Source organism: Phalacrocorax carbo, chromosome 1 (genome assembly GCF_963921805.1).
Source record: "Phalacrocorax carbo chromosome 1, bPhaCar2.1, whole genome shotgun sequence".
Classification (NCBI taxonomy): domain Eukaryota; kingdom Metazoa; phylum Chordata; class Aves; order Suliformes; family Phalacrocoracidae; genus Phalacrocorax; species Phalacrocorax carbo.
Window position 1 is genome coordinate 101786341 of NC_087513.1, and position 19293 is coordinate 101805633.

Genomic DNA, 19293 nt, shown 5'->3' on the forward strand with positions numbered 1-19293 from the left:
ACAGTGGCTTTGGGCACCAGGGGTGGCTTTTGCATGCTTTGGGACATTTACCAGGGCAGTGGTACCCTGGCCTTGCCTTGTGAGCTTGTGCAGGGCATATAATTTTGCCTTTCTGTCTGGAGGTGGTATTTCATAGCTGCTGCGGGCAGGGACTCATGAAGCTGTGCTAGTGGGTGCTTAAATTCAACCTGTGTCAACCCTTACCACTTGCAGTCTGCTGCAGTAAACTGAGGAGGGGGGATGGCAGCAGCAGCAGCTTTGGGCTTGCTATTCCTAGCTTCCTGACCCTGCCTCCCTCCCCCTCCCTCCCTGCTCCATGTCTTTGTACTGGTCTCCTCCAGCTCTGTCAGTCCCTGACAGGTCTGGAGCCTGTGTGGCATTTTGGTGTGGTTGCTGTTATCTGTTCCACTTGCATCAGTCAGTTGCTGTTAAGGCTTATAATCAGTATAAAATCTCTGGGGTGCAACTATTTACAGAAAAAAACCCCACACTTCCAGACTTGCATCAAACAGGAGTTTTATTCTCATTAATTGAATTCCTCTAGAGTCTGATAACTTGAGCATGTTGAAATCGGATAAATAAAAACCCTCCCTCCCTGGTAGCTATGTAAGCTTTTCCTTAACTCCCTGATCAGAGGGGGCTAGGCTCTGCTAAGTAAGTAGCTGAAGATCAGAACTTCTGCATACGTCTTCTCATCAGGGAGTGTAGGCAGGAGGCTGCTCAGTGTGGTGTATTGGCAGAGGAAGGGTTTACCTCACCCCCCCCACCCCCCTTTTCTCAGTTGATCGTGAAAGACTTTGTTTAGTGACAAATGCTGTTTAGTCACCCACAGACACGTCGTCTGTGTCCAGAAACTGGGACCGTGCTTTCTTCCAGACCTTCAGAAAAACTTGCAGCTGTATGAAGGGGCAAGCCTGCTCTTGCTGAAGTTGGGGTTTATCGCCTTTGGAGCGTCTCTTGGGCCATGCTGCCCCGTCTCATCACATGGGTGCCAAGGCGCGTTGCTGTGGGAGGCAGGGGGGTGTTTGGATTTGTGCCTGAGGTCTGGTGTTGCTGAGCTGTTGCTGTAATCCAGAAAAAAAGCCAACTTGCAGCTTTTTCCAGACCCCATACATCAAGTGAGACTTGCAGTCATTAAGGTCATGTCCCTTTCTCCATCGCATCTCTTGTGTGTAGTTCTTGTCTTGGTGCTGGAGGCTGGGGTCCCTCTTGTTCAGTAAGGGCTACTGGTTAGTCCAGGATCCTTCCTCCCTGTGCCTAGATAACCCATGCCATAATGAGGTACCTGGCTTGCGAGCCAGGCTTTTGCTCGTCTTGGATTTCCGCCAACATTGCTTTCATCTTCAGGGTCTTTCTGCTTTCCCATCCCCTGCCCGCCCCCAGTGCCACCTTTCTTGCACCCTGGACTTGCATTTCCCCACATCCCTCTTCTTTTGTCAGTATTTATGTCCCATAGATGTTTACACCACTGATGCTGTGGCATCTGCCCCCACCCTCCAGGACACTTTTTCCACCATCTCTCCTGTCTCCCGGCCTCACCATCTGCTGCTTCTGCTCCTGCTGTCATGCAGCGGCGTGCTGAGTCCCCTGACTGCGCTGACCTCCCCATGTCAGAGTGTGCTCTGCTCCTTCCCTCTGCTTTGTTCCTCCTAAACACTAACTTCTCCTGCTTCACTGAATGCTGCTAATGATACTTTCCCCCCCTCAGCCTGGATAGCCCCTTCTCCACCTTCAGATTTGCACCTCAAACCTGAGCAACTTTACAATAAGGGCTGGCACATAAATAAGGGCATGCCTTTACCTGGGGGGTTGCCCTGTGCTCTCCCCCTTCTCTATGCTTTTCACAAAGGTAGATTTTTCTAACCCTTTGCTTGTCTTAAGGGTCCCAGCTCATTTTCCCTTGTGTCTGTCGTTTGCTTTGCTACTCGTAGCCTCTCTCAATGCAAAGCTGCTTTATCCCCTCTTCCTTCAGCAGCCGCTCTGTCCTCTGCAAACCCCGTGGGATGCTCTGTCTGGAGCTCTTGCCTCCCAGCTCTCTGCCGGTTTAGTCTGTCTCTGTGATTTACTTTGCAAGGGTTTTCTTAATAGCTCTATGCCTCAGTCGTGCTCCAGCATTACCTTCCTTGACTTAGCAATTGCCCTTGCGATAACTAGTTTTGGTCTCTTTCCGAATGTTTTCCTCCGAGTCCTGTTGTCTTTGCCTTCTCCTGCCTCTCTAACAGAGCTTTTCTTATATCCTCCTGAGTACACCCAGCCCAGCTTCAGGGTGTGGTTTTTTTTTGTGGTTATAAGGGGCTTATTCTGTGATGCCGTCTGCCGCTTCTATAGTCCCTGCCTCTTGGTAATTTTATCCACTAATAAAAATTGGACTGGCCTCTCTTTGGTGGTGTTATGAATTCGTATTTCTGTTCAAATTAAAATCTTGACCTCTGGTGCTTGCTTATGTGCTTGCATGTGTTCATGCGAATCTTTCTGCTTAAGAAGTGTAAGCTGCAGCACTTCCTATCCGTCTCTGCCTCTGAAATTTGTTCCACTGCTCATTCCTCTGAACTCTCAGGCTAGTTCCTCTTCCTCTGTCCTGCCAAATGCAAGATGCTTGTCTTCCCTTTAAAAGCCATTCTTAGCCTTGTTCTACCTTGTCTTTTCTAGTACTTCTCCCCTCTCGTTCCTAGACTCTGCCTCTCGTTGGTTTTCCCCAGGCTGGATTCTCAGAGAAGGGTGGCTTGTGTAATAGTGCTGCTTTGTCTGCCGCCCCTTCCCAGATAACCTGGCAGTCCTTTGGCCAATTTCACACAAATTTGACGGGAGTAGAGAGCTTGGAGATGAATGAGTTCCTGCAAGTCTTGTGAAGAGTAAGTAGCCAAGTCAGGTTGGTGGCAGGGGACTGAAGGAGACCATTTTCTTCAAGGGCCCTAGCAGTGCCTCCAAATGACTCTGCCAGCCATAGAAGCTCCAGTGGAAGCTTGCAGTCAGATCATTAGTCTCTGAGACAGCCTACCTCCTGAAGGCATAGGAAGCTAGGCTTCGTTAAGTCTCCTGCTCTTAGGGCTGTTTGCTAAAAACGGTGGCTTGGAGCCCTTCTGTTTTCTTCTGTGTGATTGGGAGTAACCCGCAGCAAGCACCTATGGCACTGCTTCACCTGATGCTTTGCCACACGGCCTGTTAGAGACCCGCCATCAGGGTCTCCCAGTGGAGGGAGACCACGGCACTCCCTCACATGCTGCCTCTCTCTCTCCTGCTCCCTGGCCTCTCTTGATCCATATGCTGCCTGTCTGAATGTGCCATTTCACAGCACAGCTGAGCTTGTGGCATATCCCAGTGGCTAATGAAAAGGGTTCTTTGCCCCTATCCCTGAACCCCAAAGAAAAATGTTTTCTGGTTGTGTTAGTGGACACAAATAACTCTTTCCTTGGGTCATTCTTCATTCAGCTCACTGTGGGGGTCAAGCATGGGGAGAGGAGTGTGTATGTTGCTAGGCATAAAGTGAGTGGGAAAGCAAGACTGCTTTTTTTCCATGGCAGCTGGTACCTAGACCAGCCTAGCTGCATTATGAAATGACATTTCTATACTGAATTTCCTGGGATGAGGGTATTTCTGCCGCTGTTTCCTCTATAGGGGAGCTGGCACAGTGAGGCTGCTCTGAGTAGCTGCTTGGTGCTGAGCTGAGGTAAATAAGAGCCTATAGCAGCGGCAGATGTTGGAGTGTCCCTCGTAGAATGTTTGAGGTTGGCAGGGACCTCTGGAGGTCACCTGGTCCAAGCCCCCTGCTCAGGCAAGGCCACCTAGAGTAGTAGGTTGCCCAATTTCATGTCCAGTTGGCTTTTGAATATCTCCAGGGATGGAGGCCCTACAGCCTCTCTGGGCAACCTGTGCCAATGCTCAGTCGCCCCTCACAGGTTTGTGTTGTGGGTTTTTTTTTGTGTTTCTTTTTGGTTGGTTGGTTTTTTAAAAGTGTTTTCTTGTGTTTTCCAGCTGGTCAGTCCCCCTTGGTGCATGGGGTCGTTCTTCTCCAGGGAGGAGAATCGCATCTGATTATCCTTCTTACTCGTTGGTAATAGTATTGTGTTATCAATGTGCATAGAGGGAATGATTGTACCATTCTCCCTCACAGACTGGAAGCGAGAGTGATGTAAACGCTTCTGCATCTCTTCTTCCCAACCCCCCCCCCCCGCCCTTTCTCCTCCTCTCCTTTCCAAATACAAGAAAGCACCTGTCCTCCCATTTGAAATGGGAGCCTTGGTAATTTGGTGACAACTGCTGATAGTTTCTGTAGCATGTCAAACTAATAAATTACAGTGTAAGGAGACGAAGAATTCTGACATCTTAATTGGCAATAAGAGGCAGCAGGTAGCTGAAGAATCTCCCCGGATCTGTAGTCTCTTTTTTTAGGGATGGTGTCTAACTGAATCACGGAGGTTTTGAGAGGCAGCATCTTGCTGGTGCTTAGTGAACAGAGAGGAAACCACAAGAATTTGGAGGGGAAAAAGAAACAGTCTGCTATTATACAGCCATGCTTTGTAATCTTGTGATCCTTTGTGGTGGGGTGGGAAAATTGTTTTAGAGAAATGCATGCTTTTAGCCAATACGCTTGACTTTGGGGATAACTTAATTTGCTGTTTACCTGAAAGCTCTTTCTGCTGAAGATGATGTACAAAATGGCCGCTTTGCCTTGCAAATTGAATGCTCTTACACGCTAATGGACATGGCTGAGGGGCGCAAATGTTTCTTTGGTATGCCAGAAGGAAGCAGGCTGCATCCACTTGTTTCAAATGAAGAGAGCAAGAAGCTTTGCTTTTCTTCAGGAAAAGCAAATTTGAGGGAAGATAAGGAACCAAGCTCTCTGTGGATCAGAAATGTTTTGAGAGACCTACTCGTGAAAGAGAGTGAATTCCATTAATGAAAGACTGGGTAGTAAATGTTATTTCCTTTTTGGCAAGGATAATGTGAAGGTGAGATTTGGGACTCCACACTTTTCTCTCCTGGGAGAGTATTTTAAGCATCTGGGATGTTATGAGGTGAATTACAGCAATAATAGGAGCATTGAGTTGTTTAATAATGGGAGGGATTGCAGAGCATGCAGGAAAATGAAAAAAGAACTGACATTAAAACATTATTGACTGTGAAACAAAATGAAGTTTCTTATTGTCTGGGAGTGAGTGATCATGCAGGGAATAACATTTGACAATTCTAAGAGTGACCCTGGCTGTTGAACATGTAGGACCTGAAGACTAAAGAACGATAATAAAAAGAAATACAGAGGCTTCAGGGCATAATGAACTATGTCAGAAATTTCCTGCCTAGCTTTGTCACTTGAACAATTTCATTTCCGCCCCCTCCTCTTGATAGGTTGGGAACACATACAAGCTAGGAGTTCAGTGGTCTGAAATGTGTGTTGATGCTTAATAGCTTTGGTACTATCATGAAATGCTGAATCTTCTAGAGGTCTGGGAGCAGTACTAGATATGCCAGGGTAAATGGTGTGTCCTTCCATGTATTTTAAGAGCTAACAGATCAGAAGAAAAAACGCACATAGGGATCTTGGGAGACTTCACTTCTTGTGCAGGCCTACAATAAATCTTACAGTGGAGCACCTGTGGTTACAGATTCAAAGCTCAGGCTGGGAAGGCAGTAATGAAGCCATCCCTGCTTTTCTTTGGAAAATATGAAAGTAGGCATTGCCTTGGGCATTCCAGCAGGCCACTGTAAATGCTGCTCTGTATTGTTGTGCTTAACCAGACCCGGAACAAGCAGTAGTGATATAACTCACTAGGGGATGTATTCAGTGGGCTGTAGGAGAGAAGAAACTCCTGACAGTAAGACGCAAGGAACAGTGCAAGTTAAAAGTAGTGCATGGGCAAACCAACACTTCCTGCCTGCATATTCCCAATATAAGTGTAATTTGCCAGGGAGGTTCTGCTTGAGTATTTTTCCCATAATGATAAGTGTAATGATGGTATGGTATGGTATATGAAGAACATGCTCATGTGAGAGTTGCAAAAGGGCTTGGAAGGTTCTGTTCTGGCCGTGGAGGAAGAGAAATAGTTGATTAAATAGATTCACGGGATGGCCTCTACCTAACGTACAGAAAAGAGCCTGCAGTGCTACTGGAGCTCTCTGCCGTTCTGTGGGGTTAGTCAAAACTGGTATCTCCTCTGGGGAGTACAAGAATTGCAGATTATAAGGGACTCTCTTCCTCAGCATCTTTGCAGGAAAATAGTCAAACTATAATAAGCAGTAGGTGTGTTGCACAAAGATATTTGACACCCCAGCAATCGTTTACCATTATGAATCTGAACCAGCAGGACAGTCAGCTCTGTCTTTCCCTCGTACATCAGCACGTAGAGTTATTCACCTTTTACATCAGGTACACCTTGATCCACCAGCTTCTTCAAAGCCCCTGTGAAGTAAGGAGGCTGAGCACCACGAGCTGCCAAACTTAGGGGCCTGTGTGCGGAACAGCATGCCCTGCCATCCTCCTTCCTTTTGTTAATACAGGGTATTGCTCTTTTCTCTGACCACAGGCGTGGCTGGCTGGCTTCTGGACGCTTGGCTCTGTGACTTTTCAAAGTAAAACTACACTAGATTAAAGAGTAGTTTCAGACTTTAGTGCAGCTAAGTAACTTTAAATCTGCTTTCTGGTGGGTTGATCGAGAACGACAGAACTGTAGGAGCAGGGAGATCTTGTGTCATGCATCCCGCGGGGCAGGTTCATCTCCACCTGTGGTATTCCTGAAGAAGGTAAATGTCTGTCAGAGGAAGCCGTAGTGTGAGATACTTCAGCCTCACAAAGCAGTCTCTCTGGTGCCTCACCTTCCTTGCTTCTGGGAAGTTTAAAAATATACCTAGCCCTCATGTCCAACCTGAATCTCTGCTGTTCAAGTCCAAGCCTATTGTTTCTTGTCTTCTCAGTGTCCAATGTGGATAATGAATTATTCCTTCCAGCATTTATAGAAGTTTAAAGGTTGTAGTAATAGAGGTGATCTGTGGCTCAAGAATATGCCATTCTAAGGCGGTGTTAAAACCAGCATATTTTAACATGCCTCATTGTAGACACAGAGAAGGAGCAGTTAGAGGAATGTGACATCCATATAGTATGAGGTTTGCTTAAAAAGAAGAAAAAAAAATCACAAGGGCAGATCACATTTAACACTGTGCAGCTGTAGAATACCAATGCTGTACTGGGGAAAGTAAGGAAGTCGTCTGTCAATATGAGGACCAGATCTGAGAAGAATCGAAGGATGAAAAATGGCTCTGATCTTGGCAAGGGGGTTGGATGTCTGACTGGATGCATAATTTTAGCAGAGGTACAAGACCTCTTTTGCAGTCAGAACTTGGGAAGCTAGTCACAGGCCAGAACAATCTATGGTGATTAAAAGAAATGTCATCTCTTTCATATTTATTAAAACATTTTTCTTAAAAGACAGTACACATCTGCTGTGGAAGTGAGCGGCTGTGAGACGGAGCAGCTAGCAGAGATGAGTGAACGCAGTTGTGTTGGAAGAACAAAGAGCTTCATTGGCGGCTCCTGTCTTGTTTGCCCGTGCTTTGATATTTCCCCACTGATTGTGATATTTCCATACCAATTATTGTATAAATTGTTCCTGGCTGACCTCTCTACTTAGCCATTCTTAGTTGGCTCAGCAGTGGGAGGAATTTGAATGAGGAATGAATAGCTTTTTGAGTAGGTTCAGGAAGGATGGTCCATGTGCTGGGCATGGTGGGATGGTGGCAGGAGTGGAGGAGGAGGATAGGGGATCAGGCACCCTTGATAGCATGATTTAAACATCAAAGCAAAAGGGTGGAGGATAGGGACAGAGTTATTCTGCAGGTGGCTCCAGCCAGCCTTTGAGTACAGTGAACTCCCTTGGCATGACAAAAAAATACATCAAGCAAAATCCTGTGTTTTCCCAGAATGAGGCTTTACAGTAATATGGGGGGGGGGGGAGAGAGGTTACCACATGTTTTCTTCTGATAGCATTGTTTTTTTCCATCTGGCAGCAGGTTGCCGTGTACAGAGATTGTCCCTGCTGTGACTCATTTATGCAAAAATTAAGCTTGAACCTAATTTTTATTTGTGTGCATTAACAGGAGACTTCACAGAATAGCAGGTGCATGTTGCTAGAAGGTTGCCTCTGTTTTGGTGTTGCCTGTTGGGGCAGAGTCTCCCATAGAGGTTACGTTAGTCTTCAGCTGATGAAAAATAAGAACAGTTGCTTGGGGAAGTGTTCTCAGTGGTGGGATGATGGTGAGCTTGGAAGAGCCTTCTTGAGACGAAAACACTGTTTTGTGGGTATCAGTCCCTGTTTTTTCTCCAGACTCCACAGCAGGGCTAAGGAAGGGGCTGGGCTTGGCAAGAGCCATCTGCGTCCTCCCTGGGGGAAGAGAAGGGAGTGAGGAAGGGCCACCCCTTGGGAAGCATCGTGCCTAAGGGAGACTGAAAAATTAATCTGAATTACAACAGAGTGTGAGCTCAGAGGATGTTAGCTGACCCTGAGCAACTCTCTGGAAGCACAGGCCTGTGCAGGGCATGATGCTCCTGTTTTGGGGTAGGGGAATTGAAACACTGAGGAGGAGCGAATTGCAGGGGAGTCCTGCTTGCTGGGCTACAATTAACCACGTGCACCCCATTACTTTGTGAAAGCAGCGAGTGCACAAACTTGTGCAGCTCCAAGGCTGCTTCAGCCTGACCTGGTGCTCCCCATGGCCTGCTGCCCATGAGCTACAGGCTGTGGCATCACCCTGCTGTGCTGCCTTCCTTGTTTGTGGTGGGCTATGAGTGTATCGGAGGCAGGAGGAAGCAACAAATTAACAACACTGGCTAATAAAGCAACAGCGCCCTTGGACTGGGTGAAAACATGGTTTCCTTGTTGTCGGCATGGCATCCTTTCCTCGCCCCACAGTCAGAGTGGGGTGCAGGTATGCCTGCTGCCTCCTGTGGCATTGGGCCAGGCTGAAGGCACCAAATGCAGTCAGAGGAAGAGTCTGCTGGCACTCATCTCGCTTCAAACCACGCCATGCCATGTGTTGGAGAGCAAGGGCTAGCCGGGTGGCGAGCCTGGGCTCCTGCACCGCTCTCGCCTGATCGAGCCCCAGACCTGCAGGAGGGCAGCAGTTGCCACAGCCTGTGATGCACTTGGTGCTTGCATCTGCTCTTGGGTTGTGTGTGCCCAGAGCATCTCTCAAGCTAGGAAGTAGACACTTCAGCATAACTGCTTTTTAGCACTTGTGTCTGAATTGTCTTCATTACGGGGGACTTTCTGCCAGGTCCTGCGGTCTGCTGCAGATGCTAATTTGTCATAGCCAAATAGAATTTATGCAAGTTTTCCTTGCCTTCCCTGCACACGGGCGCAGGCTCCCGTTTTAGTTCTGAGGGTGTTTTGCCAGGAACCAGTTCAGCTGGCCGTGTTCAGAGCAGAGATAGCCATGCTTCTAGAGGAAAAGCTGAAATGGTGCCTTTTTTATCTTCTGTTGTAGTATAGCCAAAGCATAGTCTGCAGACCAGATGTGACCTGTATGGCTTAAGAGTATAGCCTGCATGGCACAGGTGTGAAGGGGTGTGAGGACAGCTATGCCGCTGCAGACTAAGGGTCCTCCACCTAGCTCAGTATCAGGTCTCAAAAAACTGTAGGCAGACAGCTATGCAATTGTAGCTTGTTTTGGGAGCCTCCCAAACCTGATGTGATCTACCTGTTTGGTTAGCCCTCTTTCAAGTACTTGTCCCACGTAAACTTTCCATACCCAGAGCATCCCTCGGCAAGGATGTCCCCAGGTCTGCTATGTGCAGCTGCAAGAACTGCCTCACTGTCTATAAAACTGGTTTTGACCAGTTTCAGTTGATGGCCCTTGGTTTTTAAACTGGAAGAGATCATAAATGGTCAATTCTTGACCATCTTCCCCATGGCATGCATATTTGTATAGAGTTTTACAAGATCTTCTCAAAGTCCTCTTTTTTCCAGGCCAGAGTCCTCACCTGCTCCATTATTTCTTACGTAGAAGCCATTCCCTAGTGTTTATCATCATTGTTGCTCTTCTCTGACACTTTTTCAGGAGTGCTTATAAATTGAACAAACAATAGCGACAACAAAAAAACCCCGAATGTGCGCTGTGTATTTGTGCAAGAGTTGGGCAGAGCAGGGAGGGGGATCTCTTTGGTAATATTTTCTGTCTAATAGTTGTAGTCAAAGGCATAAAGTAATTTTTAGGGTTATTAGTTATTGACAAATACTGCTTTAGAGCTTCTAAGTGAAGGAAAACTGCTGTAAACCTGCAGGGATACAAACATCCCCTCAAGCTACGTAATCCATTTGGTGTTCAGCACTGTCAGCCCTATGCTTCTGGAAGATATGGAAAATATAAAGACTTTTTAAAATTGCTTTTTAATGATTAGAGGCCCAGGATAATAGTCATTCCAAGAGCTCAAGTTTCTCTTTTAGATTAAAGGTCTACTGGCAGTGATTATTGATATCTAAGATACCTTGATGCAACTTGCTATGGTACCTTTGGGTGTGGTGCAGGCATAACCCACATTCTCAGAGATGAGGAGAGTGCTTCTGTAAGAAGTTCCTGGCTGTTCTGTCCCTAATTTTTATTTATTCTTTTGGTTTGTCAACGCTGTGTCAGAGTTCCTGTATGCACAGTCATCCTTTCTTTCATTATGCTCATCTATCCCTTATGATAAGCCTTGAATCAATGTTCTCAGATACAATTTTGCATGCCTGTTCTCCTGAAAGGAACCTGAAGGTCCACCTCCTTCCCAAAGAGTAAGTGTTTGGCACTTCCTGAAATAGAGCATCTTCAAAGTATTTCAAATCAGGCACCTGAAATGACCAGTCATGCCTGGAAAACCTGAGCTCTGCATGTCTACCTGTGGAAAGGCCAGATCTTGCCATAGTCAGCTAACTTTGCTGGGAGAGTACAGATTTTGCAAAGACAAAGTGTACTCAGAAGCTAAGCCGCAGCGTTTCTGGGTGAGATGACTGGCAGGAAGGATGCTCGTGGCTCCCGTCTTGCCCATAGATTGAATGGAGAGGCATTGAAGTTCTGGCTGTGATACGACGAGGGACACGCAAATGGCTGGGTGACTGACACTGTATTTCTCCCTTGCCTTTTACCTGCCTTTCAGAGCTGCTTGGTGTAACACTTGCCATGGCCCTGGAGCCTGCTGGGAGGGCTGGCATAGGGGAGGCACTGGGACCAGGCATCTGCTGGTGCCTGAGTCCCGCACAGTCCCCTTGATGCATGACCTTGAGTCTGATTGCCCGGCTGCACCGTCCCCTCTTGCTGCTGCCACCTCCTCTTTCTCCCATGCACCTCCTGTCTCCAAAACAAGGCCTGGGAGATGGGTAAGCCAGCAGAAGCTTTGAGAGCTGCCTGGCTGTTGTTTGGCTTGCTCTTAGCTCAAAAGGCTGGTGACAATAGTCCTCTTCTGTAGGGGATAAGGATCAGGGAACACTTCCTCCTTCACATGGGGGATTTGCTGCCTTTTGGAAAAAAACCAGATGCACAAGCCTATCGCTTCTTATTAATTTTAAAGTAGCTCTTGGCTTGCTACCTCCTCCTTATCAGCCCTTGCATTGTCAGTAAATTATATTGGATTTGCAATTAAAAGCCAGCTGTGCCAGTGAAGTACCAGCCAAATGCCACCATAACTGTCTCCTGGGCGTCCTAAGGGAGGTGTGGAGCACACAGCTCCTCCTCCAGTGAGGTCTTCTCTCACTTCGAGAGGGAAAGATAACAGTTTAAAATGGGATCTCAGGCGCATTATTTTTGTTAATCAGAACGCTTGCTCGCTAAGAAATGCAGTTCTTTTCTCGATACCGTGTGTTTGTGAATATAGCGATTCCCAGAGCTTGGAAACTGCCAAACACCCTTCACCGTACAAGAAGTTTATTGTTGAGGAGGAAACTTCTAGTGGTGGATGTCTGTCTCAGGCTGAATGGTTTTCTCCTTCCCTTTCTCAGTTAAAATTATTTATTGGAGAAGTAGCTCTACTTCTGCTGTGTGGTTTTTTAAGTGTTGAAAAGCATTTGTGCCGGAGTTTGCGGCCGGGCAGGGGGAAGAGCAGTGCGGATGTGCCGCTCCCTGCCCCTCTGGAGATCCACCCTGTTCCACAGACTCCTGAGCCTTTGTGTCTCACCTCTCCGAGGCTGAACAGCAACTTGCAAGTTGTAGCAAAACCCCAACTGTTTTCTTTTCCTTCCACGCTGGGGCTGGGCAGGGCTTTTTCTGTGCTGGCTGCTTCTTTCCCTCAGGTGCTTGGGCTTTTAGAGCCAGAACGGGGAGCAAGAAGCTCTTCAGCCTCTCTCACTTTTGGCTGGATCAGGAAGGAGCAGCAATCCAGTACAAGAGGGAATAGGAGACGAGGAATGTAGAAAGTGGGTCTCTTCCAAACCTGAAGCCAGACTCCAGGTTGTAGGGTTACAGGCAAGGTCCCAAAAACCACTGGCAAGGGAAGAAGGAAGCCCACGTTAGTGCTGGCCATGAGGGCTGCGGGATTTGACATCTACCAAAAGGCCGTGTGCATCAGGGTGCAGAGATCTGTGCTGTAGGTCCCAAGGTCATGAGCTTTGGAAGAGCCAATACATGTGTCTCATAAAATTATGTTTTTCAACCGGATAGATGGAAAACTCCTCAAAGAATTCCTGTGTAAAAGAAAGAAGAAAACAAAAACCAAAACCAAACCACCACAAAAAAAAAAAACCCAAATCAGCACTGCATTAAAAGCCTGCAAAACAAGGTCGTGCACTCAGCTGAGGAATACCTGAATGAGTGTTGCATGTGCAAATTTTAATTCCCACCACTACACGTGTGCCTTGTGGCGCAATTTTAATTGTGTCATTGTGTGCAGGGTATGTGTATGCTGTAGCAAGGCTACATGTGCATACCAAAATTATATTTTGAGCTGTCTTTAGGTGTGTGATAAAGATCTTGCCCTCCCTGTTGCTTTAAAAACAGTTCATTTCAAAAGCTGTAGTATTTGCTTTGTCCTTTGGCCTTTATGGGGTGAGAGAAGAGGCTGTCTGCACCTTAGATGTGTTAGTTGTCTCTAGTGGTATCTTTCCCCAGGATGAAGAGATTGGTACAGCAAACAGTGGGGGGGAGTGTTTGCCTCTGTTGTTCCCCTCCCTGTTTGTTTCGAACGTGCTAGCTTTCCCCATCTTCCCCTTAAATCACATTATTTCCTAAAGAGTAAAAAGAAACATAATTTGGAGCAGCAGCGAGCTGAGCCCGAGTTAATAGTTTGAATTGCACTCCATCTGTTCAGCTGCATGGCCTGATGGGTGTGCTGAACCCATTTTTCACAATTTGTTTTAAGCTGGTAAGAACCATCTCTCCTGGCTCCAGTCCAGGCTGGCTGTGGAGGAAAAACTTCGTATCTGGACATCCATGTCCAGAGGGTGGGATTGAGTCAGTAATCCCCAGATGCCAGGCTACCTCTTCCACCTGCAAGTTGCTAGTTTTTGAAAGATTAAATTCTTCTCTAGACTTGAACATTGTTTTCAAAAATTGGGGGAGGGGGGCAATGGACGGACCCGATGTGCATGCACACACAAAGGGTGAAATTTGCAAATGTGATTATGCAGGACCCGCTTTAAATCGGCTTATTGCTGTTTTATGATGGCAAGCAAGCAGTCACAGAAGCCGGGGTGATTGGCCTCGCTGTGTGCACATGCTGCTGGTAACTCAATAACCGATGAACACCCACCGTGGTCTCCAGACCTCGAGCCTTTGATGTAGCAACAAACAAGATAGATTGCTGTAATTTATCTGGCCCCTGGAGGGCTGTGCTGGTAATGTGCCATGAGCCCAAGGGCCAGCCATCCATAATCTGTGTAAAAATACAGCAGATCGCAGTCACCGTGCTGTGGGATCGTCTTTGTTCCGTGCCGCAAGAGTTTGCGTGTATACAATGCACAGTACTGGGTCTTGATTTCCAGCAGCCAGGGGCGGTAAGTCTTAGTGTAATATGCCCGCTCCCTCCATTAACTTAAATTGTTTTCATTATGTACTAAATATACTCCTTTCAAATAGGCTTGGGAAGGCTGTGCTGGAAAGGTGGTATTTCCCCGTATGCCTTTACAAGTGTAACAGAGACAGAAGGAAGGCTTCCTGGGTTTGGGGGAAAAGGAACGGGATTTTGTACCAGCTGAAGCCTCCGGCAGGTTTGCTGGTGGAGGACAAGTGCTTGTGGCATTGCTGTTGGGTGGCCTGGAAACCCAAGGAGAGGGAGCGTAGCCTCCTGGCTTGCACGTGGGCCTCTCTCCTGGTGGAAGACGGTCCTGGTTGGGCTGTGCCAGGAGGGGATGGAGTTGCTGCCGAACTGGGGAGCCCCACCAGTGGCACCGGGGTGCTGCAGAGTGGCCGTGTACCACCTCCTAGTGCCCTCCAGCAGCAACCCCTGCCGGGGATCGCAGGATAATGGGGCTGGAGAATAAGAGCAGTACTGAAAACAAAGCCCTGTCAGCTTGAGTTTCTGATTTGTTGCCATGCGGCGCAGTACCTTTTTGTGCCTGGATTCTTATCGCTACCAAAGAAAGGTTTTATGTTATCTCAAACACCACCTTTTCTCATGGGGCATTTTAAAAAGCACTTCATTTGGGTCAGCAAGAAAGCTGCAACATGGCTCGGGGGATGCTGTGCCAGAGCCCAGTGTGCCAGTTGTAAAATGGGATGCAAGGGCTTGCCTTGCCGAGCACGGCTGCGGGAGGGGTGGGACTGATACGCCCGGGGAGAGGCGCAGGGGCTGCCTGCCGAGAAGTAATGCTGGGCTTCTCTCCTCCCGTAGGCATGGCCTTGGCCCAGCGGCAAGTGGCGGTGCAGGAGGGGCCCCTCTACCGCACGGAGGGGTCCCACGTCACGCTGTGGTGCAAGGTGAGCGGCTACCAGGGCCCGGCAGAGCAGAACTTCCAGTGGTCCATCTACCTGCCCTCGGCCCCTGAGCGGGAGGTGCAGATCGTCAGCACCATCGACCCCTCCTTCCCCTACGCCATCTACACCCAGCGCGTGCGCAGCCGGGGGATCTATGTGGAGCGGGTGCAGGGGGACGCCGTCCTGCTGCACATCACCGAGCTGCAGGACCGGGATGCCGGGGAGTACGAGTGCCACACACCCAACACCGACGAGAGGTACTTTGGGAGCTACAGCGCCAAGATGAACCTTGTGGGTAAGCTGTCCTGCTAATGGCATGGCTGGGGCAACGGGGCATCTCCCGGCCGGCGTGCAACAGAAATCTATGAACCCCCTCATGTGCAGTGTAGTCCACATAAGCCATCAGAAAAAACACCAGTGAGGAGAATAGGAGCAGAGAGCAGGTGGCATGGTGGTGTGAATTGCAGGAAATCACAGTAAAGAAATGTAGGAGAAATCAAGCTTCCTCTAGTAATAAGACCCTTATAAAGAAGAAAAACTCAGCAGTATAGCTGGAGAAAGGAATATGTGAAGCCGTGGCTGACAGCAAGATTTACGCAGAGAGAGTGGGTTAGGGAGGCTGCTCCAGATGGCACAAGCTGCAGAGGAGAGAGCTGTGTGCCATAGGTGGCGAAAGAGCAGAGTAGGGAAGAGAGGAGTGGTAACGTAAAGGGAACGGGAGACACGGTTGACTTCAGGCTCTTAAGAGGGCAGTGCTGAATGCATCCTGAAATCAGCACACAGATCAATTGACTGTCTGTAGATGAGTGTGGGGGAGTTGTTGGGTTTTTTTTTGTTTGTTTTGGTTTGGGGTTTTTTTTGTCTATGTTAGGAAAATCGAAAACAGGTTCTTTAAAATGTGGAGTATTTCCACAGCACCTCTCCGACTAGCTGATTTGACCTTTTCAAGCTTCAGCTTGCTTTCTGTATCTCAAAATGGGATTGGATTTGAAGTCTCTAACTTGGCTAACAGAGGTCAAATAGCTTCCATCAAACTCTTTGGATGAAGGACTCCTAAAAGAGCTCCTCTGCAGCAGAGACACCCCTCTAGCAAATTTAAGCCCACAGACAGCAGGCTTACTTTCCTTAGGAGGTGTTTGTGAGCCTGCAGGTCTCTGGTTTGGAAACCACTTTGGCATTATCCAGACATGGTAGCTGGTCAGGGTGTTGCCAGTTCAGGCTGTGTTGACACAGGAAACCTGTTCTGAAAGGCGCCGAGGTATGAATTTAAATCACAATAGCCCTCCTTTGGGCTGTGCTTCTTGCCTCCTGCTTGTGGGCGCCTTGGCTCCTTCCCTTTGGAGGTGCCAGCCCAGCCACTCTAACAGGTGAAGCCCCACAGCGTGGGTACAGGTGCTTATTGCCTGCTTTCCCATCCGATGTCCATGAGCAGTTGGCAGGTAGATGCCTGAATACTCTTTTTTTTTTTTTTTTTTTGTAGTCTGATTTGCTTCAGGTGTCCAGGTTTGCGGTTCCCTCTTTGAACAAGTCTGAGTCAGCACTGCCTCTGTAAAGTCACCTCAGGGAGTGGAACCCATTGAAAACCAACACCCAGTGGGAAAAAAGCGTCTGGTGGCGGGGTGAGGTTGTGGTAGTTGGGCTTTGCAGCTCGGTTCCTCTGCCAGGGAGCTGTACCTCATGGAAACCAGCCCATGAGCTGGGGGCCTTACAGGAGAGCTGTTAGAGCAAGTGAGGGTACCTGCGTGAGCTGCTGGCGTGGGGCACAGCGCAGGACGGGGATGCAAGCAAGCGTAGCCAGTGTGTCTGATGGCTGCACAGCAGGAGCTCCTCCACTGCTCTCCCCAGGGGCTGGGGAGCTCGGCAGCTTCTTTGGTGGCCAGCCTGGGGCTTGCTGGGTGAGGTGCTTTTACTCTGTCTCACCCTTGCAACTGGTACAAGGCATGTAAGATTTGGGACTCCATAGACACCCGTGAATAGTGCTTTGAGGACATTGGCTTCAGGGCTTACGTGTGTCTGGGATGCTCAAGAAAATTGATCTAAAGTAACTTTTAGTGGATTAGTTAAATCACATTATGTTCCTTCATGGGTGCTTGTGCTCAGAATTTGAGGCCCTAATTTGATTTAGATTAATTTCTGAAAATTCACTTCAGAAGTGACTTAGGGTCACTTGTGTTTTGAATGTGTGTATCTGCTTAGGTGTTTTCTGTGGTTTAACCAGACTGACAGAAACTGAATTTTCCAGAGTGCCCCTGCAATGACCTGTAGACACCAAGCCCTTACAGAGGTCCTCCTCTCTGGCTCCTGTTCGCGTGAATCGGTGTTGACTTCAGCCCTGTCAAACCCTGAAGTACTGCCAGGGAAACAGGCTCCTCTGGGCAGGGGGTGCACCTTTTCCACCCACCCATCCCCTTCCCCACCCCACCCCCCGCCCATCATTTTAGCTCTCAGCTACAGGTCATGGGTTTTCAGGTCAGCTTTGTTGCTGCAAATAGTAAGTAAGAAGAGGTACATGAGAGCTAAATGAGAGTTATTGTTCTCATTTTCTCAGAAACAACCAAACTTTTTTTTTCTTTCATCCAGTTATGAATTTTTAATTGACTCATTAGATTGAGTGCCTCTTTTTTGGCAGCAGCAAAGCCTGGCGGTAGACAGGTTTGTTAGCATCTTTATTCTCTCCGTTTTTGTGTGAAATAGATGGGTTTGGAGCGGTGTTGATCTTAGACTTGCTGCTCTGGGAGCTTTGAATTGTTGTGTCCTGTGGTTTGAGGGAAGAGCTGAAGGAAGAGTCTCCCTTTTTCACCTGGGTGTTACAGCCCTGTGATAGGGGAGCTGAGAGTTCAGGGGAAGCTGGATGGGACACTGGTGCAGCAGCATATGGGGCTGCTGCCTGCACAGGGACATCTCAGCTTGCAGCAGAGCAGCTGGGATGTGTCTTTGCTCCTGCCAGCTGAGCAGCATTGAGGGCTATGTATCCAGGCTTCTACAGCTGCGAAAAAGTAGTTGTGTCGGCTTCAGAGATGTGCTGGTTGGGCTTGAAAGTACTCTGCTATCCACCTCATGAATAGCTGGCATGGTTGGTTATCCCTCTCCCATTTTTGGTATCTCCACTCAAGGTTCCTGTTTGTTAATCGAGATCTTGGCCAGGGTCTAGTACCACTCTGAGGGCCTTGGAGTAAGAAGGGCTCCCCAGGCACTTTGTGGGACTCTTATCTGAATTTAGGCATGTAGTGCAAGTGCTAATCTCACTGAAGCTAGGAATGAGGTCAGTAATGTGGTTCAAGGGCCTTCTGCCATGGGGAAATGTGTATCAAGGCTTAACCTTTTCCACCAGTCTTCCATTTACTTCAGTTGCTTCAAAAATAAGTCCTTCTGTATCTTGCTACCCCTCTTCTCATTTCCTCCTGAGCAACATTGTTGGGAAGGAGTTATACCTGGCCTATGAGATGTGTTAGGAGGAAGAATTTAGGACATCTCAGACTGAGTTGCTGGGGCTGAGGGAGGTGGCAAAAAAAAAAAATTATGGGTGCAGCTCTTCAGGATGTTGTGGAACCATGGCCTTGTGATTGATTTATGAGAAAGGATTAGCGCACGTACAAAGTCTGCAACTCCAGTGTTTGCCTTCAGAGTTCAGTTCCCCGAGGCTGACACAAAGTTGCTGAGGCTAGTTCATGCTCTTTTTACTCAGGGTGGGGGGAAAAGATTTTTGGAAGGTTGCATGAGTGGCCTCCCACTCATCTAACACCAGGCATGTTGCCTAAGGTAGATGTTGAGGGAGTATCTGCAATCAGAGGACAGAGAGGGACAAATCTGGAGAGCAACCCATCTGTGTTTAAATTAAGTGCACCCTTCTCTAGGTTGACTAAAGAGAGAGCCTAGATGTCAGACTTGGGTTAGGGAGCTGGTATTCAGTGAAACAAATTCTTCCAGTAGGGGCTGAAGACTTGGCTGCTTTTGGAAACTTGCCCCCCAGGGTTCCTAAGCAACTGATGGAAATTTTGGCATTGTGGTTGAATTGGGAAGACACTTGGGCATACCGAAGAGGAGAGTTACAAAACGGGATCGATTAAATGAGAGATCTGGAGACGATGCACACCTGACTGGCAATCATATCAGGGTCCTGGCCTCCTGCTTGCTGGCTGTGAGAAGTATGTGGGCTACTCATTCGCTTTTTGAAGCAGTTAAGGACAGCAAAGAATTTGCAGGTGAAGGAAAGCAGCGTCTCTGTAACGTAGCATCACTGCTGACAGGACAGCGGTATTTTCCAGACTGCCATTGCAATTATCCCTTGTCTTAATAATTCTAGAAATAGGGCAGGAGAGGAGGTTTCTGTGCAGTAATTTAGGTGGTAAAGCTCCAGGGGTGCTGTGCAATCTGAGATGCTGATTTGTGCTTCTCATCTGATGTTGATGGGTAAATAAACTTGCA

The 19293-nt window shown here is 48.0% G+C and overlaps 1 protein-coding gene across 3 annotated transcripts in view; it reads left to right on the forward strand.

Annotated features, from left to right (window-relative positions):
* Positions 1-19293, forward strand: part of IGSF3 (immunoglobulin superfamily member 3) — a 101183-nt gene that overhangs the window by 12623 nt on the left and 69267 nt on the right. For 2 of the 3 annotated variants that reach the window (XM_064469250.1, XM_064469269.1), the window contains exon 2: positions 14786-15163. In XM_064469250.1, the coding sequence (XP_064325320.1) occupies positions 14786-15163 (378 nt within the window). Of the gene's footprint in view, positions 1-13886; positions 13950-14785; positions 15164-19293 lie in introns of those variants that run through there. The other variant, XM_064469260.1, reaches the window with a different exon arrangement.